We start from the raw sequence: 25,347 nt of genomic DNA on the forward strand, positions 1-25,347 counted from the left end.
AGTTGAATATTTGTTATCCTATTCTGATTCTGTCTACCTATTTATCTACTTACTCCATGCTTTCTAACCCCTTTCTCAACCCCCTTTGTTTTTTCAGGTATGCGGGCCTTATTGATGATTTATTGTAGGGGGGTTGTCTTGTGGCTATGAACTCCCTTCGCTTTTGTTTGTCTGGGAAAGATTTTATTTCTCCATCATATCTGAAGGATATTTTTGCTGGATAGAGTATTCTTGGCTGAAAATTTCTGTCTTTCAAAGATTTGAATATGTCATTCCATTCACTCCTAGCTTGTAAGGTTTCTGCAGAGAAATCCGCTGAAAGCCTGATAGGGGTTCCTTTGTAGGTTATTTTCTTCTGCCTTGCTGCCCTGAGTATTCTTTCTTTGTCATTCATTTTTGCCAGTTTTACTACTATATGCTTTTGCAGTAGGTCTTTTTACACTGACAAATGTAGGAAATCTGGAAGCCTCTTCCACACAGATTTCCATCTCCTTCCCTAGGTTTGGGAAAATCTTTGGTATTATTTCTTTGAACACATTTTCTGCTCCATTCTCCTTCTCTTCTCCTTCTGGAAAAGCTATAATTCATATGTTGCATTTCCTCATTGAGTGGGATATTTCTTGGAGACTTTCTTCATTTCTTTTTAGTCTTCGTTCTCTCTCCTCTGTCTGGAACATTTCAACATGTCTATCTTTGATTATGCTTGTTTGCTCCTCTGTGATGTCCACTTGAGCATTTGGGGAATCCATACTTTATCTCTTCCATTGTGTCTTTCATCTCTAATATTTCTGACTGATTCTTCTTTATAGTTTCAATCTCTTTTGTGAAGTAGCTCTTGAACTCATTGGATTGTTCCTCTACATTGTCTTTTACCTTGTTGAGTTTTTATGATAACTCTTTTGAATTCATTGTCATTTAGATTACATATTTCTGTGTCCTCATGACTGAATTCTGGATTCTTGTCGTTTTCTCTCTGGAGATTTGATATAATGTTTGATATTGCTAGAAGGGGTGGTTCTTGTCTTATGTGTCCTGATATTATTTTGTTGCAGTTACTGGCTATCACCACTGTGTGTGGGTCAAGATCCATGTTTTCTGAGCCCTGTGCCTTCAGCTGAGATCCCAGGCTTGGAGCAGGTGTGGGGCGGGTGGGGGGAGGGCAGCTTTCTCCTGTGTGCTCTTGGGGCTTTCTTGCTCTGCTCTCACTATCTGCTCTCCTGGGGTGTTGGCTTGATGAATTCACCCCCCGCGAAAGCTCTCGCCCTGGTAGAGGTCCTCCCTCTAGGCTGCACTGGCTCTTGGGGGTCCTTGATGTTCCTGCAAACGGACATCCCGTCTTCCATTCCTTTCCTCTCAGAGGCCACCCCTGGTCCTGGATCGCAGTCTTTAGGGGAGTGAGCGAAGTTCTCTCTTACCCCGTTCCAGCTCTTCTGAGGGGGGCTCCAGCCTCTCTGCCCTGCATCATATGGCTGCGTATGCCTCTCCGATGTTTTTGGGTTGTATTAGGATGTCCTCCGTTGGAGTAGGAATGTCCCTTTTCATTATATGTTGGAGAAGAGAGAATCCTGGGCAAGTTCACTCCGCCGTGATGCTGACTTCACTCCTCTTGTTTTCTTTTTATTGAATTTTGAGTTCTTTATATATTCTGGATGAAAAGCCCTTATCAGATATGAAATTTGCCAATATTTTCTCCCACTCTGTGGCTTATCTTTTATTTTTTAACAGTGTCTTTTGAGGACAGAACTCCTTAACTTCAATACAGTCAAATTTGTCAAAATTTTATTTTACGGATGTTGCTTTTGGCATTTAGTTCTCACCCTCTGGGCTTCCTTTTCATTCTTGTAAGCATAGTAATTTATAGTTAAAAATATTTTACATATTTTATTTAGTGTTTCTGAATATTTGTAGTACAGGCGTTCTGTGTTAGTTCTGTCTATTTTGCGACTAGAACTGAAAGTGTGGTGACTAATAAGTGAATGTTTGAAAATTTACTAGTTTGTAACTTATAGGAATTTCAGCCCTCCTGTTTTTTTTGAGCCAGTGGAGTCTTTGTAACCTATAGTCTACCATCTGTATTTTTACAAATAAATAGTCATATGTGATTTATAATGTTTCTCTCAGAGTACATTAAAGATCATTTAATTCAATGAACAAAAATTCAAAGAATAATTTATGGGGTAACTAATCACTACTGTAATTTAATGCTTTAATAATATTGCAATTAGAATTTAAGTAAATTGAATTGATTTGTAGCAGCTTAGAAGATATTTGTTATTTAAAAGATATTGGTCATTTCCTATTTGCATATTTAATATCTAATTCCCTTTTTTTCTCTTTTATTTTTAGATCACAAAATTTGTCCAGGATAGACATAGAGCTAGAAGAAATAGACTTCGTAAAGATCAACTGAAGAAACTCCCTGTACATAAATTCAAAAAAGGTAAAGGAATGTTTTTATTTTCTAAAGAAGTACACTTAGTTTACTAAGAATACATGGTGACCGTGCTCTGATCCTGCCCTCTGAGTCCTTGCCATGCTCTATGCCTGACGCTCAGTTAATCAGGAGTGAATGAAGGTGGGAGATGCTCTTTTGCTGTGGTCTGTTCTGGTGAAGGCAAGAAGTGGGTACATGGTCTGCAGAGAATTTAAAAACAATAATGAAGTTGATCAAATGCTTTTTATTATCGTAATGTGCTAGCAGTTCTAAACATCAGTGGATTAAATCTATTTCTCTGTGCTCAGGTGGCCTGCTCCCACTGAGTTCCTCCCACTCTCTCCCACCATACATCACTGTATTAACATTGTATTAACTAAACACATGGTTAATAGTGTTTTATTAACTAAACACCTAAGTAGCTATTATGCGTCATTTCATTTTAAATGTATCAGCCCATTTAATTTTCATATTTCTATGAAATGGGTACTATAACAGGTATTATAAATGAGGAAATAAGAGGGTCAGAGAGGGGAAAACCTTTAATGTCACACAGCCAGTACTGACAGAGCTAGGAGGGGCATGGGTCTAATACTCTAACCAATATTGTTTCTCCTGTCCATGCTCTGGTGAGCTCTGAGTGCAGGTACATGGTTGTTAAATCCTTTTGGCTAGTAGTTCCCACTTTTCAATTTCATATACTAGTAAAAATGTTCTGTTTATTAATTCAGCAGAGAAAATGTAAAGAGAATGGAGAGGAGAAATAAGAAGGCATTAAAACTTAGTTCTGCCAAATTTTTATTTTCTAAGTAATAAAATGTTTGAAAAACCTACCATTTACAATAACTATTATTTTATGAAAAATACAAAATTTAACAACAAAAAATAGGAAAAATCACATGTTAAAAGAAATAGAGATGAAAATTTATAAAAGTGCCGTGCACTATCATCATACAGTATGGATTAAGTAAGAGTTATTCATAGACCAGAAGTAGTTTGAGGACTGGCTTCAGGAGTCTTTTTTTTTTTTTTTTTTCCTGAGGAAGATACATCCTGAGCTAATATCTGTTGCCAGTCTTCCTCTTTTTGCTTGAGGAAGATTCTTCCTGAGCTGACATCTCTGCCACTCTTCTTCTATTTTGTGTGTGGGTCACTGCCACTGCATGGCCGCTAACAAGTGGTGTAGGTCTGTGCCTGGGACCTGCACTTGGGCTGCTGAAGTAGAGCATGCCAAACTTAACCACAAGGCCACAGAGCCAGCCCCCCTGATTTTATGTGTTTTAACTGTCCTCTAGTTTGTGGCTTATTTTTTTCACAGGACTAAAGTTCTTTTCATTTATGGTAGTTTTTGCATGTTTTAAAAGAACTTCTTCCCTACCCCAAGATCACATAGGTGTTATATTATCTTCTGGAAGCTTTATAGTTTTGCCTTTCATGTCTGGGTGTTTAATTCACCTAAAGTGATTCTGTAAAATGGGGGTCCAATTTAAGTTGTTTCCAATTTGATGTTTTACATAAGCATATCCAGTGGTCCCAGAGCTACTTATTAAAAATGCGCTGTTCTGCACTGTCACCGCTGACATAAATCAAGTGGCCATGTATGTGTGGGCTGTTTCTGGACTTCTGTTGACCTTGCTGTTTATCCTCACGCCAGTGTCACACTGTCTCAGTTACTGTAGGGTCAGGGCAGGTCTTGATCTCTGATAGAGTTAATCCTCCCACCTTGTTCTCCTTCAACAGTTTTTAGCTATTCTTGACACTTTGCATTTCGCGTAAAACTTAAAATCAGCTTGTCAGGTCACCCCAGCTCCAAACACGTACACACAGCTATTGTATTTTCTTATAGGAAAATATACATAACATAATATTTACCATTTTAACTATTTTTGAGTGTATAGTTCAGTGGCATTACACTCACATTGTTGTGCAATGATCACCACTATCCATCTCCAGAACTTTTCCGTCATTCCAAACTGAAACTCTGTCCCCAGTAAACAACATCTCCCCATTTCTCCCTCCCCCAGCCGGTGACAACCACCCTTCTACTTTCTGTCTCTATGAATTTGACTACTCTAGGGACCTCATTTAAGTGAAATAGTAAGTAACTGGCTTATTTCACTTACCATGTCTCCACGGTTCATCTATGTTGTAGCATGTGTCAAAATTTTCTTCCTTTTTAAGGCTGAATAATAATATAATATTCTGTGTGTCTACCACATATTATTTATCCACTCATCTGTCGATGGGCACTTGGGTTGCTTCCACCTTTTGACTATTGTGAACAACGCTGCTGTGAACATGGGTGCACAAATACCTATTCGAGTCTCTGCTCTCACTTCTTTTGGGTGTATAGCCAAAGTGGAATTTCCAGATCATATGCTAATTCTCTGTTTAATTTTTTGAGAAATGCCATGCCACTTTTCCTAGTGGTTACATCATTTTACATTCCTACCAGCAGTGCACAAGTGTTCCCCTTTCTCTATATCCTTGCCAACATTTGTCATTTTCTGGGTTTTTTTATAAATTCTTTTCATGTGCTTATTAGCCATTTGTCCATCTTTTTTGGAGAAGTGTCTATTCAAGTCATTTGTCCTATTGTATTCTTCTTTAACCTTTTGGAAAATAATTTCAAACCTAGAAAAATCTTGCTTCTAAGTTAAAACCTTTTGCTCTGAGAAAGACTCTGTTAACAGGGCAAAAACTTGGCATGAATAGTACAAAGAACAGCCACATGCCTTTTGCCCAGAGTCACCTGTTACTTACTGTATTAGTTTCCAGAGGGCAGCCATAACAAAGTCCCACAAACTGAGTGGCTTAAAACAATAGAGACTTATTTTCTCACAGTTCTAGAAGGTAGAATTCCAAAATCAAGCGGTTGCCAAGGTGTTTTCTTCCTCGGGCTCCAGGGAAGGCTTCTTCCTAGTTTCTGGAGGCCGCTGGCAATCCTTGGCTTTCCTTGGCTGTGGCAGCGTGAGTCTAATCTCTGCCTCCATCTTCCCATGGGCTTCTTCCCTCTGCGTGTGTGCATCCGAATTTCCCTCTCTTATAAGGACGCTCAAACCCAGAACCTCATCTTAGTTCGTTACAAGTGGAAAGGACCTGTATCTAAATAAGGTAACAGTTACAGGTTCCAGGTGGACATGGATTTTTGGAGGCCACTAGTCAACCCACTACTTTATCAGTTTTGCTTTCTCTCTCCTTCTTTACGTATGTATGTATATAAAATTTTTCATCTGAAGGATTTGAGAGTAATTTACATACATCATGATCCTTTATCTCCAAATATTTTCATGTGTATTTCTTTAAGAATAAGGAGATTCCTTTACTGTGCTGCATTGAAGTCACCAACTTCAGGAAGTTTGTTGATGGACTATTTCAATCTAATTTACTGTCCTTTTTCCAGTTTTGTCAATTGTTCCAATAAGATTCCTTTATTTTTTTCTTCCACTATAGTATCTAGTCAGTATCACCTATTGCATGTAGTTACCATACTTCTTTCTTTTTTTCTCTTTTTTAAAGATTTTATTTTTCCTTTCTCTGCCCAAAGGCCCCCCCCACCCCCCCCCACCCCGGTACATCATTGTGTATTTTTAGTTGTGGGTCCTTTTAGCTGTGGCATGTGGGACACCGCCTCAGCATGGCCTGATGAGCAGTGCCATGTCTGCACCCAGGATCCAAACCGGTGAAACCCTGGGCCACTGAAGCAGAGCGTGCAAAGTTAACCACTTGGCCACAGGGCCAGACCCCCATATTTCTTTAAGTTTCTTTAATCTGGACTTGTTTTTCAGCCTTTCTTTGTCTTTTATGACATTGACATTTTAAATAATAGTGCCCCTGCCTTTGGTTAAAGAACATTTTTGCTTGCTTTTTAATTAATGGATTTTATTTTTAGAGAGGTTTTGAGTTTATAGAAAAACTGAGTGGAAAGTAGAGAGAGCTCCCATATGCTCCTCCCCTCTTACAATTTTTCCTAATATTATTATCTTTCATTAATGTGGTACATTTGCTACAAGTGATGAATAAATATTGATACACTATTAACTAGCATACATAGTTTGCATTAGAGTTCACTCTTCGCATTGTACAGTTCTTTGCATTTTGACAAATGTATAATGTCATATAGTCATCATTATGATATCACACAGAATAGTTTCACTGCTCCAAAAATCCCATGCTCTATCTGGTCCTCTCTCCTTCCTTCCCTCCCACAGACCACTGGCAACCACTGATCTTTTTACTGTCTATAGTTTTGCCTGTTGCAGAATGTCATATAGTTGGAATAGCAATACCCATTTAAGGTTCCACCATGACTTTTTGTGGCTTGATAGCACATTTCTCTTTATTGCTGTATCAAACGATGTTTATCCATTTCACCTGTTGAAGGACATCTTAGTTGTTTTTAAGAATGAAGCTGCAATAAACTTTTGTATGCATGTTTTTGTGTGGACATAAGTTTTTAACACATTTGGGTAAATACCAAGGAGCATGATCGCTAGATCATGTGGTAAGACTATGTTTGACTTTATAAGAAACTACTAAACTGTCTTCCAAAGTGGCTGTACCACTTTGCATCCCTGCCAGCAATGGACGAGAGTTGTGTTGCTCGACATCCTCCTCAGCATTTGGTCTTGTCAGTGTTTTGTATTTTAGCCATTCTGATAGGTGTATAGTGATATCTCATAACCTAATTACATAAAATGTTGAGCATCTTTTCGTGTGCTTATTTGTATTTGCCATCTGTGTATCTTCCTTGGTGAGATCTTTTGCTCAGTTTTTAATTGGGTTGTGCACTGGACTGAATGTTTCTGTCCCTCCAGAACTCAGTGTTGAAGCCATAATCCCCATTGGAATGCTATTTGGTGGTAGGGCCTTTGGGAGGGAATTAGGTCATGAGGGTGGAGCCCTCATGAATGGGATTAAGTGCCTTCATAAGAAGAGACACAAGAGAGATGATCCTTTGTCATGTGAGGATACAGCAAGAAGGCAGCCATCTGCAGATCAGGAAGAGAGCTCTCCCAGGAACTGAATTTGCCAGCCCCTTGATCTTGGACTTCCTGCCTCCAGAACTCTGAGAAGTAAATGTTGTTTAAACCACCCAATATATGGTATTTGTTATAGCAGCCTAAGATGGTTGTGTTTTCTTATTGTTAAGTTTTAAGAGCTCTTTATATATTTTGGATACCGGGCCTTTATCAGATATGTATTTTGCAAATATTTTTTCCCACTGTGTAACTTGTCTTTTCATTCTCTAACAATGTCTTTCTCAGAGCAGAAGTTTTCAATTTTAATGAAGTCCCTCTTATCAGTTTTTTCTTTCATGGATCAGTCTTTTGGTGTTGTACCTAAAAACTCATTGTCAAACCCAAGATCATCTAGATTTCTGTTACCTTCTAGAAGATAACATAGAAGATATATCTTCTGAAAGTTTTATAGTTTTGCCTTTTATTGTGATCCATTTTGAGTTAATTTTTGGGAATAGTGTAAGGTCTTGTCTAGATTCTTTTGTTAATAATTTCTTTTTATTCTAATAAAGTACATATAAAATTTGTCATTTTAACCATTTTTAAAGGTTCAATTCAGTGTATTAATTACTTTCACAATGTTTTTGCAAACATAACCACCGTTTATTTCTAAAACATCTTCATGACTCTAGAAACTCTGTACCCCTTAAACAATAACTCCCTGTTCTCACCTTCCTCATCTCTGGGACACTCTAGTCTTTCTGTCCTTATGAATTTGCCTATCCAAGACATTTCATACAAGTGGAATCATACAACATTTGTCCTTTTGTATCTGGCTTATTTCACTTAGCATAATGTTTTCAGGGATTATTCATGTTGTATCCATGGATCAGAACTTCATTTCTTTTATGGCTGAATAATATTCCATTGTATGTTTTTACTACATTTTGTTTATGTATTCATCTGCTGATAGACACTTGGGTTGCTTCTACTTTTTGGCTATTGTGAATAATGCTGCAATGAAAGTTGGTGTAAAAGTATATGTTTGAGTTCCTGGATTCAGTTCTTTTGAGTACATACCTAAAAGTGGTCCTGCTTGGTCATGTGGTAATTCTGTGTCTAACTCTTTGAGCAACTGCCATACTATCTTCCACAGGTGCTGCACCATTTTACATTCCTGGCAGCAGTGCATAAGTGTTCTTATTTCTCCACATCCGTACTGATGTCCTTTGAAACACAAACATTTTTAATTATGATGAAGTATAATTTCTCTATTCTTTTGTTGTTCATGCTTTTGGTGTCACAGTTAGGAATACATTGCTAAATCCAAGGTCATAAAGATTTACCCCAGTGTTTTCTTCTAAGAGTTTTATGGTTTTAGCTCATACTAGGTCTTTGATCGATTTTCTTCTTTTTTTTTTTTTGGTGAGAAAGATTGGCCCTGAGCTAACATCTGTGCCAGTCTTCCTCTACTTTTACATGTGGGATGCTGCCACAGCATGGCTTGATGAGTGGTGTGTAGGTCTGTGCCCGGGATCTGAACCCACGAACTCTGGGCTGCCAAGGCATAGTGCACAAGTTTAACTACTATGCCACGAGCCAGCCCCCCTTTGATGGATTTTCAGTTCATCTTTTTATATAGTGTGGGGTAGGGCTCCAACTTTATTCTTTTGCATGTGGAAATGCTGTTGTCCCAGCACCATCAGTTGAAGAAACTGTTTCCTTATTGAATGGACTTTCACCCTTGTTAAAAATATTGGCCATAGATGTATGGGGTTATTTCTAGACTCTCAAGTCTATTCCATTGGTCGATATGTCTGTCCTCATGCCTGTACCACAGTGTTTTGATTACTCTACATTTGCAGCATGTTTTGAAATTGGGAAGCGTTCAGTGCTCCAACTTTGTTCTTTTTCCAAGATTGTTTTGGTTATGCAGGATTCCTTTCAATTCCTTTTGAATTTGAGGGTCAAATTTTTCATTTCTGCAGAAAAGATTGTTGGAATTTTGATAGGAATTGTGTTGAATTTGTAGATTTCTTAGGTTAGTGTTGACATCTTTACAATATTGTCTTCCAATCCATGAACATGGGATGTCTTTCCATTTAGTTCTTCTTTAATTTCTTTCATCAGTGTCTTGTAGTTTTCAGTGTACAAGTCTGTCATCTCCTTTGTTAGATTTTTTTTCCTAGGTGTATTATTCTTTTAGATGCTATTGCAGATGGAATTGATTTCTTAATTTCCATTTTGGATTGTTCATTGCTGGTATATAGAAATCCAACTAGTTTTCACATGTTGAGCTTCTAACCTGCAACTTTGCTGAAGTTATTAGCTCTAGCGGCTTATTTGTAGATTCTTTGGATTTTCTATATACAGGATCATGTCACCTGTGAATAGACATAGTTTTACTTCTTCCTTTACAATTTGGATTCCTTTTATTTCTTTTTCCTGTCTAACTGCTCTGGGTAGAACCTTCAGTACAACATTGAATAGCAGTGGTGAAAGTGCACGTCCTTGTCTAGTTCCTCATCTCAGGAGGAAGGCTTTTAGTCTTTCACTGTTGAGTATGATGTTAGTTGTATGATTTTCAAAAATGCCCTTTATCATGTTGATAAAATTCTTTTATTTAGATTCATTTTTTGGCATGCCGAATTGTTCTGGCACCATTTGTTAAAAGGACTGTCCTTTCTCTCTTGCTCTGTTGTCAGAGCATTTGACTATATTTGTGTGGATCTATTTCTGGGCTTTCTATTCTGTCCCATTTATCTATACATCTGTTCTTTTCACCAATTCCATACTGTCTTAATTATTATGGCCTGATAGTAAGTCTTTAAGTGGGACAGTAGCTGTCCTTCAACTTTCTTATTCAATATTGTGTTGGCTGTTCTGGTCATTTGTGTTTCCAGAGAGACTTTTGAATCAGTTTGTTAACATCCAAAAAAGCAAAAAATGCTGGGATTGGGATTGCATTGAATCTCTGATCCACTTGGGATTCCCACTTACCATGGAGTTTAATTTTTTTATACACTGTTGGATTCAATTTGCTAATATTTTGTTGAGAACTTATCATCTCTGTTCATGAGAGATATTAATAGTTTTCCTTTCTTCTGTTCATGAGAGATATTTATAGTTTTCTTTTCTTCTGATATCTTTACCTGGTGTTTGTATTAGGGCAATGTTGGCCTCGTATGATGAATTAGGAAGTATTCCCTCTGCTTCTGTTTTCTGGAAGAGATTATTAAAGAATTGGTATCATTTCTTCCTTAAATGTTTGGTAGAATTCACCTGCACCACCATCTGGGTCTGGTGCTTTCTGTTTTGTTAGGTTATTAATTATTGATTCAGTTTCTTTAACAGATAATAGGCCTACTCAGATTATCTATTTCTCCTGGCCCATTTCATGTTATGAAATTTGTGGGCATAAAATGGTTCACATTATTCCTTTATTATCCTTTTAATATACGTGGAATCAGTAGTGATGACCCCTCTTTCATTTATGATATTAGTAATTTGTGTTTTTTTCTTAGCCTGGCTAGAAGCTTATCAATATTACAGATCTTTTCAAAGAACCAGCTTTTTGTTTCATTGAGTTTTCTTTATTGATTTCTGTTCTAAATTTTATTTCTTGTCTTGTGCTTTCCTTGGATTTAATTTGCTCTTCTTTTTCTGGTTCCCTAAGGTGGAAGCTTAGATTATTGATTTTAGATCTTTCTTCTTTTCTGATATATATATCCAGTGCTGTCACTTTCCCTGTAGGCATTGCTTTCATTGCATTCCCCAAATTTGGTAAGTTGTATTTTCATTTTCATTTAGTTAAAAATTTCTCTTGAGGTTTCTCCTTTGATCCATGTGTTATTTAGAAATGAGTTGTTTAATCTCCAAGTGTTCTTGAATTTTCCAGCCCTCTTTCTGATATTGATTTCCAGTTTAATTCCATTGTAATCTGAGAGCAGACATTGTATGATTTCTTTTAAATTTGCTTATGTGTGTTTTATGGCTCAGAATGTGGTCTACCTTGGTGAATGTTCCATGTGAGCTTGAGAAGAATATATATTCTGCTTCTAGTTGGATGAAATATTTTATGTCAGTTATATCTATTTGATTGATGATGCTATTGGATTCCACTATATCCTGATTTTTGGCTTACTGAGTCTGTCCTTTTCTGATAGAGGGGTGTTGCAGTCTCAAATATCATTGTGGATTCATCTGTTTCTTCTTGTAGTTATATCAGGTTTTTTTTCTTTTTTTTGAGGAAGATTAGCCCTTAGCTAACATCTGCAGCCAATCCTCCTCTTTTTGCTGAGGAAGACTGGCCCTGAGCTAACATCTGTGCCCATCTTCCTCTACTTGGGACGCCTGCCACAACATGGCTTGCCAAATGGTGCCATGTCCGCACCTGGGATCCAAACTGGCAAACCCTGGTTCGCTGCATATCTAACTGCTGCGCCATCTGGCCAGCCCCTAGTTATATCAGTTTTTGCCATATGTATTTTGATGCTCTATTTTTAGGCATGTACACATGAAGAACTATTATGTCTTCTTGGAGTACTGACCACTTTATCATTGTGTAATGCCCTTCTTTATCTCTGATAACTTTCCTTGCTGTGAAGTCTGCTCTGTCTGAAACACAGCTACTCTGCCTCATTAATGTTATTAGCATGCGCCTTAGTATGTTCAGGTTGCTATGACAAAAACACTATAGAGTGGGTGGCTTAAACAACAAACATATACTTCTCACAGTTATGGAGCCTGGGAAGTCCCAGATCAGGGTGCCAGCAGATTTGATGTCTGTTGAGGGCCTCTTCCTGATTCATAGACAGTTGTCTTCTTGCTGTGTCTTCACATGGCAGAAGGGGCGAGGGAGCTCTCTGGGGTCTCTTTTATAAGGTCACTAATACTATTCATGCGGGCTCCCATCTTTATGACCTAATCACTTCCCAATGCACCCCCTCCTCCATGCCATCACATTGGAAATTAGGCTTCAATATATGAATTTTGGGGAAACACATGCAGTCTAAAGCAGCATGGTATACCTTTTTCCATTTCTTTACCTTTAAGCTATATATGTCTTTATATTTAAAATGGGTTTCTTACAGACAACATGTAGTTGGCTTGTCCTTGTTTTTTGATCCACTCTGATAATCTGTCTTTTAGTTAACATATTTAGACCATTGACATTTAAACTGATTATTGATGTAGCTGGATTAATATCTGCTATATTTGTTACTTTTTGTTGTTGTTGCCCTTATTTCTTCCTACTTTTTGTCTTCTACTCTTTTTCTTCCTTTTGTGGTTTTAATTGAGCATTTTATATGATTCCATTTTCCCTCCTGTCTCAGTATATCAATTATAATACTTTTAAAATTTACTAGAAAGTGCTTACCCTAGAGTTTGCACTACAGATTTACAACTAATCCAAGTGTACTTTCAAATAACAATATATTGCTTCACAGGTACCGAAGTAGCTTATAACAAAATATTCCTAATTTCTCCCGTCCCGCATCCCTTGCATCATTACTGTTGTTTATCTTAGTATATGTAGGCATATATAAATATAGATAAGCATACATATTTGAATACATTGTTGCTGCTGTTATTTTAAACAAACCGTTATCTGTTAGGTCAATTAAGAATTAGAAAAATTAAAGTTTTCATTTTAGCTTCACTTATTCATTCCTTGGTGCTCTTCCTTTCTTTATGTATATTTTTGTTTCTGACCTGTATCCTTTCCCTTCTCTCTGTGGAACTTCTTTTAATATTGCTTATGGGGCAGGTATACTGGCAATAAATTTCCTTAAGTTTTTTTTGTCTGAGAAAGTCTTTATTTTACCTTCAGCAATTTTTTTTCTTAAATCTTATCTTTTTTTAATTGTGATAAAAGACACATAACATTAAATTTACTATCACAACCATTTTTTAAGTGTATGCTTCAGTAGTGTTAAATGTGTTATGATATAGTACTATACATCTCTAAAACTTTTTAATCTTGCAACCCTGAACCCTATACTCATTAATTTCCCTCCCCCAGTCTTTGATAACCACTTTTCTACCTTCTATTTCTATGCTTTTGAATACTTTAGATACTTCATATGCATGGAATCGTATATTTGTCCTTTTGTGACTGACTCATTTTACTTACCATAATGTCCTCCTGGTGCATCCATGTTATAGCATGTGGCAGGATTTCCTTCTTTTTTAAGGCTGCATAATATTCCATTGTATATATATAACTCTTTTTCTTTATTCATGCATCTGTTGACAGACATTTGGATTGCTCTCACCTCTTAGCTGTTGTGCATATTGCTGCTATGAACATAGGTATATAAACATCTCTTCAGGACCCTACTTGGAATTCCTTAGGGTGTGTACCCAGAAGTGGAATTGCTAGATGATGTAGTAATTCTATTCTTAAATTTTTTAGGAACTTCTGTACTGTTTTCCATAATGGCTGTGCCGTTTTATATTCCCACCAGCCATGCACAAGGGTTCCAACTTTTCCACATCCTTGTTAACACTTATTTTTTGTTCTTTTGATAGTAACCATCCTGACTGGTGTCAGGGGATATTCATTGCAGTGTGGATTTACATTTCCCTACTGATTAGTGATATTGAGTATCTTTTCATGTGCTTATTAGTCATTGTATATTGTCTTGGGAAAAATGTCTATTTAAGGCCTTTACTCAATTTTTAATTGCATTATTTTTATTGTTATTGATGAGTTGTAGAAGTTCCATATTCACTTATCCAGATACAAGATTTGTAGTTATTTTCTTCCATTCCATTCCATAGGTTGCCTTTTGACTCTGTTGATTGTTTCCTTTAATGTGCAGAAGTTTTTTAAGTTTGGTGTAATTTTAATTTTTTAATTTTGTTTCTTTATTTTGTTGCCTGTGCTTTTGATGTCATATCCAAAAAATCATTGCCAAATTCAGTGTCCTGAAACTTTTTTCCCTGTGTTTTCTTCTAGGAGTTTAATAGTTTTAGGTCTTAGATTTAGCTTTTTAATCCATTTTGAGTTAATCTTTATATATGGATCCAACAACTTCTTTTGCATGTGGAAATCTAGTTTTCCCAACACCATTTGTTGAAGAGACTATCCTTTCCCTGTTGTGTAATCTTGGCACCCTTGTCAAACATCATTTGGCCAGATATGCAAGGGTTCATTTTGGGGCTTTTTATTCTTTTCCATTGGTGTACATAGCTATCTTTATGCCAGCACCACACTGTCTTAATTACTGTTCCTTTGTGGTAAATTTGAAATGAGAGAGTGTGAGGCCTTTGTTGTTCTTTTTTAAGATTGTTTTGGCTATTTTGTATTTCTTAAGACTCTATATGAATTTCAGGATTTTTTTTCTATTTCTGCGAAAAATGTCTTTGGGACTTGGACGGAGATTGCATTGAATCTCTAGATTACTTTGGATAGTGTGGGCACTTCAACAATATTGTCTTCCAGTCCACGAGCACAGGGTCTCTTTCCACTTACTTGTAACTTCTTTTATTTTGTTTTAGCAGTGTTTTGTAGTTTTCAGTATACAAGTCTTTTAACTCATTGGTTAAGTCTATTCCTAAGTACTTTATCTTTTTTGATGCTATAATAAATGGGATTGTTTCTTAGTTTCCTTTTCAGATTGGTCATTGTTAGTGTGTAGAAATACAACTGATTTTTGATTTTGTGTCCTGTAACTATGTTGAATTTATTTATTAATTATAACAGTTTTTCCGGGAAATCCTTGTGGTTTTCTACATGTAAGATCAAGTCATCTGCAAACTGAGATAATTTTTCTTCTTTCTTTCCAGTTTGTATTCCTTTTCTTTCTTTTTCTTGTCTAATTCCTCTGGCTAGAACTTCTAGTTCTTTGTTGAATAGTTGTGGCAAGAGTGGGCATCCTTGACCTGTTTCTGATCTTAAGAGGAGAAGCTTTTAGCCTTTCCCTATTGCATATGACTTTAGCTGTGGGCTTTTCATATATGGTTTTTATTATGTTGAAGTAGTTTCCTTCTATTCCTATTTGTTGAGTGTTTTTTAATCATGGAAGAGTGTTAAATTTTGTCACATGCCTTTTCTGCGTTAATTGGGATAATCACGTGTTTTCTGTCCTTCATTTTGTTAATATGGTGTATTACATTGATTGATTTTCATATGTTGAACCATCCTTGCATTCTATAAAGTAAATCTCATTTGGTCATGGTGTATGATCATTTTAAGTGCTGTTGAATTTGGTTTGATAGTATTTTGTTTAGGATTTTTGCATCAGGGAATTTGGTTTGTAATTTTCTTGTGTCTTTGTCTGATTTTGGTAGCAGGCTAATGCTGGCCTCATAGAATGAGTTTGGGAGTATTTCCTCCTCTTGGATTTTTGGGAAGCATTTGAGGATCAGTGTTAATTCTTCTTTAAGTGTTTGGTAGAATTGACCAGTTAAGCCATCCAGTCCTGGGCTTTTCTTCATTGGCATGTTTTTGATTCCTGCTTCAATCTCTTCACTAGTTATAGGTCTATTCAGATTTTTATTCCTTCATGATTCAATCTTGGTGGGTTGTATGATTCTAGAAATTTATCCAGATTTTATTGGCTATCCAGTTTGTTGGCATATAATTGTTCACGGTAGTCTCTTTTGGTCCTTTTTATTTTTGTGACATCAGTTGTATTGTTTCCTCTTTCATTTATAATTTTACCTATGAGTCTTCTCTTTTTCTTAGTTATTCTATCTAATGGTTTGTCCGCTTTGTTGATCTTTAAAGTGAAGCAGCTCTTGGTTTTATTGATTTTTTTTTACAATTCTTTTTTAACTCACTATTTCATTTATTTCTGCTCTAACCTTTATTATTTCCTTTCTTCTGTTAACTTTGGGTTTGGTTTCTTCTTCTTTTTCTAGTTCCTTGAGGTGTTAGGTTAGGTTGTTGATTTGAAATCATCTTTAAATATGAGCATTTACTGCTATAAACTTACCTTAGTACTGCTTTTGCTATATTCCATAAATTTTGGTATGTTGTGTTTTCATTTTCATTTGTCTTCAGATGTTTCCTAAATTTCTTCGTGATTTCTTTTTTGACCCATTAGTTATTTGAGTGTGTTGATTAGTTTCCACATATTTATGGACTTCTCTGTTTTCTGTCTATTGATTTCTCTTTTTTTCCCCTTATGTTGGAGAATGTACTCTGTATAACTTCAGTCTTACTAAATGTGTTAATATTTGTTTTGTTGCCTAACTTGTGGTCTACCTTGGAGAATGTTCCATGTGCTCTTAAAAAGAATGTATATACTGCTGTTGCTGGGTGGAATGTTCTGTATGTGTCTGTTTGGCACAGTCGGTCTATGGTGGTGTTCATGTCCTCTGTTTTCTTACTGAACTTCTATGTGGTTGTTCTGTCCACATCTGAAAGTGGGGTATTGAAGTTTCCTACAACTCTTATGTTGCTATTTATTTCTTCCTTTAGTCTGTCAATATTTGCTTCATACATTTGAGTGCTCTAATGTTAGGTTGTGTATATATTTATAATTGTTACATCTACATGATGAATTGACCTTTTATTATTATATAATGTCTTTGTCTCTTGTGACAGTTTTTATCTCAAATTCTATTTTGTGTGCTTTTAGTGTAGTCACCGCTGCTATTTTAGGCTCCCATTGGCATGGAATATCGTTTTCCACCTTTTCACTTCTACCCTATATGTGTCCTCAGGTGTAAAACGAATCTTTTGTGGAGAGCATATGGTTGGATCTTTTCTATCTATTCAGCTAATCTATGTCTTTTAATTGGTGCATTTAATCCATTTACATTTAAAGTGATTACTGATAGAGAAGGACTTACTATTGCCATTTTGTTGTTTTCTGCCTGCCTTATTGCTTTTTTGTATCTCTTTCCTTCTCTTGCTGTCTTCCTTTGTATTTTCTTGATCTTTTTCTTTAGTGATATGTTATGATTTCCTCTCATTTCCCTTTGTATATATTCTATCACTATTTTCCTAGTGGTTACCATTGCAATTACATGAAATGTCTTAAAGTTATACAATCTATTTTAAGCTGATAACAACTTGAGTCACATATAAAAGCTCTACTCCTTTACGTCTCTGCCTCCTCCCGTGTTGTGGTATCAATTACACAACTTATGTTTTATATTGCATATATCCATTAATATTGATTTATAATTATTTTTTATGCTTTTTACAAAATTTGATACCAGGTTTATATGTGATTTTCTCCCCTAAATTGCAACACTATTGGATTCTATATTTGTCTGTATATTTACTTTTACCAGGAAATATTATATATTCATATGGTTTTGTGTTGCTGTTTATTGTCCTTTCACTTTAATTTGTAGGACTCTCTTCAGCATTTCTTGTAGGGTGTCTAGTGGTGATGAACTTCCTGTTTGTTTGTTTTTTTTTTTAAGATGGCTAAGTTTTCATTTCTCCTTTGATTTTTGGAAGAAATTTTTTGCTGGATATAGTATTCTTGGTTGGCAGTTATTTTCATTCACTACTTCAAATGTCTCATCTCACTTCCTCCTAGCCTGCAAGGTTTCTGCTGAGAAATTTGATAATCTAGAAGGAGTTCCTTTGTATGTGACAAGTCGCTTTTCTCTTGACTTTCAAGATTCTCTTTATGTGACTTTTGACAGTTTGAGTATGATATGTCTTGGTATAGGTCTCTTTAGACGTATCCTGTTAGAGTTATTTGGACTTTTTGAATTTGTACGTGCATTTCTCTCGTAAATTTGGGAAAATTTTGGCCATTATTTCTGCAGATAGGTTCTCTGCCCCTTTCTCTTCCTTCTCCTCCAAGGATCCCATAATGCATGTATTGTTCTGCTTGATGGTGTCCTGTAAGCCCCTTAGACTGTTTTAATTTTTCTTCATCCTTTTTTTGCTTTTGCTCCTCTGCCTCAGTAACTTCAGAAGTCCTGTCTTCAGGTTCACTGATGCTTTCCTCTGCTTGGTCAAGTCTGTTGTTGAATCCTTCTCATATTTTTCAATTCAGTTATTGTCTTCTTCAGTTCCAGATTTTATTTGGTTCTTCTTCATAGTTTCTCTTTGTTGATATTACGTTTTTCATCATTTTCCTGATTTTGTTTGGTTGTCCACCTGTGCTTTTAATTCATTGAGGATCCTTTTGATAGTACTTTTTTAAATAATGTTTATGTATTTATTTAAATTTCTTTCTTTCTTTCCTTCTTTTTTGAGGAAGATCAGCCCTGGGCTAACTGCTGCCAATCCTCTTCTTTATGCTGAGGAAGACTGGCCCTGAGCTGACATCCATGTCCATCTTCCTCTACTTTATATGTGGGATGCCTACCACAGCATGGCTGGCCAAGCAGTGCCATGTCCACACCGGGGATCCATCCCTGGTCTGCCGAAGCAGAACGTGCGCACTTAACCGCTGCGCCACCGGGCCGGCCCGATAGTACTTTTTAATTCTTTGGCAATTCATATATTTTTCTTTCTTTAGGTTTGGTTTCTGGAGATTTAATTTCTTCCTTTAATATGTCACAGTTCCCTGTTTCTTTGTGTATCTTGTTATTATGCATTGTTGTGATTTTGGCATTTGAAGAATCAGCCAACTCTCCCAGACTTTGCAGTCTGGTTTCAAGTAGAGAGGATTTTCTCCACTCAGCACTGCTAAGATTTGGAGATCTCTAAATCCTTTTCTGGGTCTGCATCCTCTCTGGGCTTGTGCATGTAATCCCCTATTTGAAGAGGTGTGCTAGTTTCTGTTCAGGAGCTCCCTCTGGTGTCTGTGTATGATATTGCAGCCTCTCTGGTGTGTAGTAAATTGTGACACTGGCGCTCTACCTAGTGGGTGTCTGTGGTACTGCAGACTCTGGTGCATGGTGTATCATCTTTGTTCTTAGAGATCCCCAACCTGGCACCCTATTTTTCTCATTACTTGGATGCATCAAGACAGAAACCATGCCCTTGGGCAGCCCATCTAAATTGTTTTTCTTGCTGAGGAAGATTTGCCCTGAGCTAACATCTGTTGCCAATCTTCCTCTTTTTGCTTGAGGAAGATTCATCCTGAGCTAACATCTGTGCCGATCTTCCTCTATTTTCTATGTGGGTTGCCACCACAGCATGGTTGCTGACAATTGGTATAGGTCTGTGCTTGGGAATGGAATCTGGGCCACTGAAGCAGAGTGCACCAGACCTACTCACTGGGCCACGGGGCCGGCCCCCATAAAATTTTGCCATTTGACATACATTCTACACTTTTCCCTCCCCAGGTAGAAGAGAAGAGTTGGGCATTTCCTCCCAAATGTGCCATGCCAGGGGAGAGGGCTCTGGCATGAGAGAGGGAACAGTGTCATGAATTTTCTTACTGGGCTTTAATGTTGTAGGCTGCACCCTGGCCTGGGGGCAGGAACGTTTTACCTACTTTTTGGATTCCTCCCAGCAGCATCTGGTCTGTTTGTTATTGGTGGTCTGTGTCTCCATGGCAGAACGCAGATCTAGGGCTTCCCATTCTGCTGTCTTGCTAGCATCACTCCTCTCCTTCACTTTTGAAGGATAATTTTGCTGGTTGGTGGTTTTTTCCCTCAACACTTTGAATATTTCACTGCACGCTCTTCTTGCTCACATGGTTTCTGAGGCAGGTCGGATGCAACCCTTCCCTTTGTTCCTGTGTAGGTAAGGTGTTTTCTTCCTCTGGCTTCTTACAAGATCATCTCTTTTTTTAGTATTTTTTTAAACTTTTATTGAGATTATGATAGTTTACGATCTTGTGAAATTTCAGTTGTACGTTATTGTTTGTCACTTCTTTGTAGGTGCACCCCTTCACCTTTGTGCCCACCCCCAACCCTCCCCTTTCCCCTGGTAGCCACTAATCTGTTCTCTTTGTCTACATGTTTAACTCCACATATGAGTGGAGTCATACAGAGATTGTCTTTCTCTATCTGGCTTATTTCACTTAACATAATACCCTCAAGGTCCATCTGTGTTGTTGTGAATGGGACGGTTTTATCCTTTTTTATGGCTGAGTAGTATTCCATTGTGTATATATATATATATATATATATATATATACACACCATATCTTCTTTATCCAGTCATCAGTTGATGGGCACTTAGGTTGCTTCCACATCTTGGCTATTGTAAATAATGCTGCAATGAACATAGGGGTGCATGGGACTTTTGGAATTGCTGATTTCAAGTTCTTTGGATAGATACCCAGCAGTGGGATGGCTGGATCGTATGGTAGTTCTATTTTTAATTTTTTGAGAAATCTCCATACTGTTTTCCATAGTGGCTACACCAGTTTGCATTCCCACCAGCAGTGTATGAGGGTTCCTTTTTCTCCACAACTTCTCCAACATTTGTTACTTTTTGTTTTGGTTATTTTTGCCATTCTAATGGGTATAAGGTGATACCTTAGTGTAGTTTTGATTTGCATTTCCCTGATGATCAGTGATGATCAGCATCAAGATGATCTCTTTATCTTTGATTTTCTGCCGTTTGAATATGATATGCCTTGTGTTTTTTCACATTTACCCTGTTTGATGTTCTCTGGTCTTCCTGGATTTGTGGTTTGCTATCTTACAATAAGGTGGGGAAATTCTCAGTCATTATTGCTTCAAATATCGCTTCTGTTCCTTTCTTTCTTTCTTCTGCTGGTATTCCCATTATGCATATATTACACCTTTTTTTCTTTTCTTTGTTTTTTTAGTTGTCCTACTGTTCTTTTTTTGTTTCCTTTTTTGAGTCTTTTTCTTTCAGTTTTTTTTTTGTTTTTTTTAAGGATTTATTTTATTTTATTTTTTAAAAAGATTGGCACCTGAAGTAACAACTGTTGCCAGTCTTCTTTTTTTTCCCTGCTTTTTCTCCCCAAATCCCCCCAGTATGTAGTTGTATATTTTAGTTGTGGTATGTGGGACGCCACCTCAGTGTGGCCTGATGAGCGGTGTCATGTCTGTGCCCAGGATCCGAACCGTCGAAACCCTGGGCCACCGCAGCAGAGTGTGCGAAGTTAACCACTTGGCCATGGGGCTGGCCCCTCTTCTGTGTTTTTTGCCTGTTAGTATTCTTGTTAACTTTTTGTTGAAAGCCAGACATGATGTTCTGAGTGAAAGGAACTCCAGTAAATAGACGGTTGGTGATGCAGTGGTAAGGTGTGGTGGGGGCTGGGAAGCATTCTGTAGTCCTATGATCATGTGTGTCCTTTAGTGAGCCTGTGGCTTTGGGCTGTGAACTTCACAAGTGCCTCTCAGGTTTTTCCCAGCCTTTGGTGGAAACTGATGGCTGGAGAGGTTGGAGTTGGTATCTCCCTGCCCCAACGTAGAACGGTGGAGCTGGTTGGAGTTGGGTATTTCTCTTCCTTCAGGTCAGTTAGACTCTGATAAAAACCCCAGTAGGTTACGATCTGGTTAGACAGTTCCTCTTGAGGGCAGGCTTGTTAAGAACAGAATGCTCTGGCTGGCGTTATTTCAAAATGGCTGCTTTCCCCCTCCACTGCCAGAAGCCCAATTGTCCACTGTGAAAACCTGGTGGAGCTCCACAAGGAAAACACAAAATGTCCAGCTCCCCTGGAGTTGTAAACTCTCAGACTTGTGCACACTGAGCCTCTGGAATTCATCCATTACAGTTCAGGTTTTCCTCCTCTGATACTAGCTCCCGTGGAATTTGCTACTCAGGGGCTTTCTGATCTGTAAGATTCTCTGTATCTGCATTTGTAGCTCCAGTGTTGGGTTCAGCAGTTTGCCCTGTGAGTTCACTTCTCTGGTGGATCTAAGATGAATTGTTGATTTTTCAGTTTGCTCAGCTTTTCACTTTTTGTTAGACAGAGTGGTGATTTCCAACCTCCTCACATGCTGGACCAGAAAACCTTCTGTAGAGTTTCTGACTCTCAACCTTGTCCACCCTGAGCCTCCAGCAGTTTATCAGTTACAGTTTCTCTTTCTCCCCTAGCGCTGGTTCCCACGGTTGGTTTGCTCCTGGCTCAGCTCCAGTAGCTTGTGATTCTCTGCTGCCTGCCCGTCTGTCCAGTTTGGGGGCAGCAGTTTTCTCTGTGACCTCTTTCTTTTGATAGCTCTAAGAAGAGGTGTTGATTTTCAGTTTGTTCAGGTTTTCCCTTGTTGTGAGCACAGGAGTGACAACTTCCAAGCTCCTTATGTGCCAGACCAGAAACTGGAAGTCTCCTCCCTTCCCTTCTGGTCCTACTACTACTTCATTCCACTTTGGTCATATGTGTGTGTTTCTCTAGATCATTTATTTACAAATCTAGGAGTGAAACTGCTAAGTCAGGAAGTATGTACATCATCAAGTTCACTGCACAGCACCAAACTGATCTCCAAAGTACTTATAGTACTTTACCTTCCTACAAGAGGAGGATGAGGATTCCTGCTACTTTTACACATTTCCAGGTCAATCCAGCATAATTAGCAAGTTTTAAGTCTGATCACATCCACCTGTTTTACATGAGGTCTTCATTTAGTATTTTAGTACCAACAAAATTATTCATTAATATTATTACTAATTTATACAGACTGCTTTTTTACAAATAGTTTTAAAAAGTGCTGCCTTTAACTTATACATTAACTTATATAGTAAATTCCAGATTTAAATACTATTCATGCATTCAATAAATATATCCTGGGCACTTGCTGTGCTCTAGATACACTACTTAAACATTGGGGATGCCATAGTGAATGTAAATCAAGAAGGAACTGTCATATTGCTATTTTTTTAATAAAATTTACCAGAAAATCTCACATTGGGTTTCTTTAATATTGAATTAATAGAGATAGTTTAGAAAACATTTTGATGTAATGCAGCTTTTGTGAATTCCTAATGCATACAATGAGATAGGCCTCACATTTTAAAATTATTTATTAGTCTACATCTTGAAGATATTTTACTTTGCATAGGTTGTATTACTTTAATTTCTAAGAAACATTCATTCCTAGCATGGCACTTAGTCAGAACTCAAATATTTACTCTTTGTGCCAAATTATAGTTAAATCACAAACCATTTAAATTCAGTTACGTTGGACTAGAAATATTACTTAAACTTACCAGCAGCTGTCAGAGTTCCACATCTTTGCTAATATACCCTCTATTGTATCCATTGACAGTAGATAGTTTTTAATTTGCACAACTGATTTAACATTATAAAACTCTGTTCTCAGTATACCCATGATTATCCCATTGCAAGCCGAATTATGAGAAACTTAGAACCAATCACTGAATGGATGGGTTTCTTCTCAGAAGTGGCAGGCTGCACACATTTTGATAGTTGTTATTGTCCGTGAAAAAGTCATACTTTTTGTCATAGTTACGAAAAGAATAAAATCAAAATGGTTTCCACATGAACAGAGAATTGGAGACCATTTTGATTTTTAAAAAAATTATTCCTTGCCAGACACCTTAAACTGGAATTTTTTTTCTTGATCTAGATGCCTAGGGCTACACAGCCTGAGAGTATGAAAAGCCTGTGAGGTTCAGGACTGTCAGAGACTAACAATAGTGTCGAAAACTGATGTTTTTTTCTGCCTTTCAAGTTTAAGGACTAAAGTAATCCAGTTTATCAAAAAGAAATTCCACCCACTTCTTCTTACTCGTGGGAAATTATCTCACCACGAATTCTGAATCCAGCTGCAACATAGGATTGTACAGGTAGTGCACTGCACAGCTCTGGAAGGCTATCATTCAGTCTTCCTCACCAGAGATTTTTATATTTGTGATAAAGTTATTTTTTGGCAGATAGCAATAAAGTACATTGACGAAGTGTTGCTTTTCCCCTAATTTGCACAAAGGTGCCACTGAGCCGGTAGAGTTTCTGGTCTGAATGTAGAATGATTGATGAAGCTCTGTAGCTATCTTAAAAAACAATCATCTGTGCAATCACCCAAATCCAGAATGCAGAGAAATTTACAGGAAAAATGATCCAGTTTCTTTAACCAATAAGGTATACAAAGGGGGCAGGGCTGTTTTAGATTGAGAGGGACTTACAAGTCATCAGCCAGATGCAATGTTTGGATCCTGCTTAGATCCTAGTTTAAATAAATCATCTGTAAAAAGACAGTTTTGAGACAATTGAGGAGATTTGAATATGCCTTGGGCATTGAATGATATCAAGAAATTACTATTCATTTTGTTAGGTGTGAGAATAGTTTGTGATTATGTTTTTTAAAGTCCTTATCTTTTAGAGGTGTTTACTAAAGTATGTGTTGGTAAAATGGTATGTCTCAGTATTTACTTTAAAATACTTCAGGAAAAAAAGCAGAGGAAGGTAGATGTAACAAGAATAGCAGAAGAAAGTCAGTGATGGTACATGAGGTGGTATAATGGTTCATCATGTTTGAAAATTACTCTTAAAAAAAAAAAAGGAATAAAGAAAGAAACTACCTACTCTCACTGGATCTTGTGTCCAAAGGGAAGTCCAGTAGAAGTCAGTGAGGAATGTTAATTATGTTACCTATGCTCCCTGCAGGAATCATTCCATTAGGAATTAGAGAGAGCTCCAGAACTCCACTGGGATCACAAGTCATTTCCTTGCCTCTAGCTGGCTCCTAGGTTTCCTTTTACCACAAACTTCAGTTCATATCAAAAGTGTATTAATTGGAAGGGGGGGGGGTATGTAAGTAATGGAAGTAGTTCTTATGAACCCCATAGCAATGAGGAAGTTAGCAGTTAATTTAGAAAGTCAGTAAAATGGTACAATGGAAAGAATACAAGATTTGGAACCAAAAGACTTGGTTCTATTCATGATTAGATGTGTGAACTTGAGCAAACCACTTAACTTGCCTCTGTGGTAGTACCTGCCCTAAGTACCTCACTAAGATGTGAGGAGGAAATAATGCAAAACCAAGACTTTGCAAATACCAATTGTTGTAGACCAAAACTAAGCAAGTCTAGTATCATGCTAGCTGTCCAGTCTCTGAAGTCTCACAGGGCAGGTTAGATATTCAGGATGCCTTGTCTTCTGAAGAAAAAGAAATCTGAAGTTGTTTTATATAGCGGTGTCT

The 25,347-nt window shown here is 37.3% G+C and overlaps 1 protein-coding gene across 2 annotated transcripts in view; it reads left to right on the plus strand.

Annotated features, from left to right (window-relative positions):
• The window catches only part of RNF13 (ring finger protein 13), a 157,887-nt gene that overhangs the window by 120,793 nt on the left and 11,747 nt on the right, over positions 1 to 25,347 (plus strand). For both annotated transcript variants that reach the window (XM_014838564.3, XM_044755249.2), the window contains exon 8: positions 2,347 to 2,440. In XM_014838564.3, coding sequence (XP_014694050.1) covers positions 2,347 to 2,440 — 94 coding nt within the window. The remainder of the gene's footprint in view (positions 1 to 2,346; positions 2,441 to 25,347) is intronic.

Source organism: Equus asinus, chromosome 21, assembly GCF_041296235.1.
Source record: "Equus asinus isolate D_3611 breed Donkey chromosome 21, EquAss-T2T_v2, whole genome shotgun sequence".
NCBI lineage: Eukaryota > Metazoa > Chordata > Mammalia > Perissodactyla > Equidae > Equus > Equus asinus.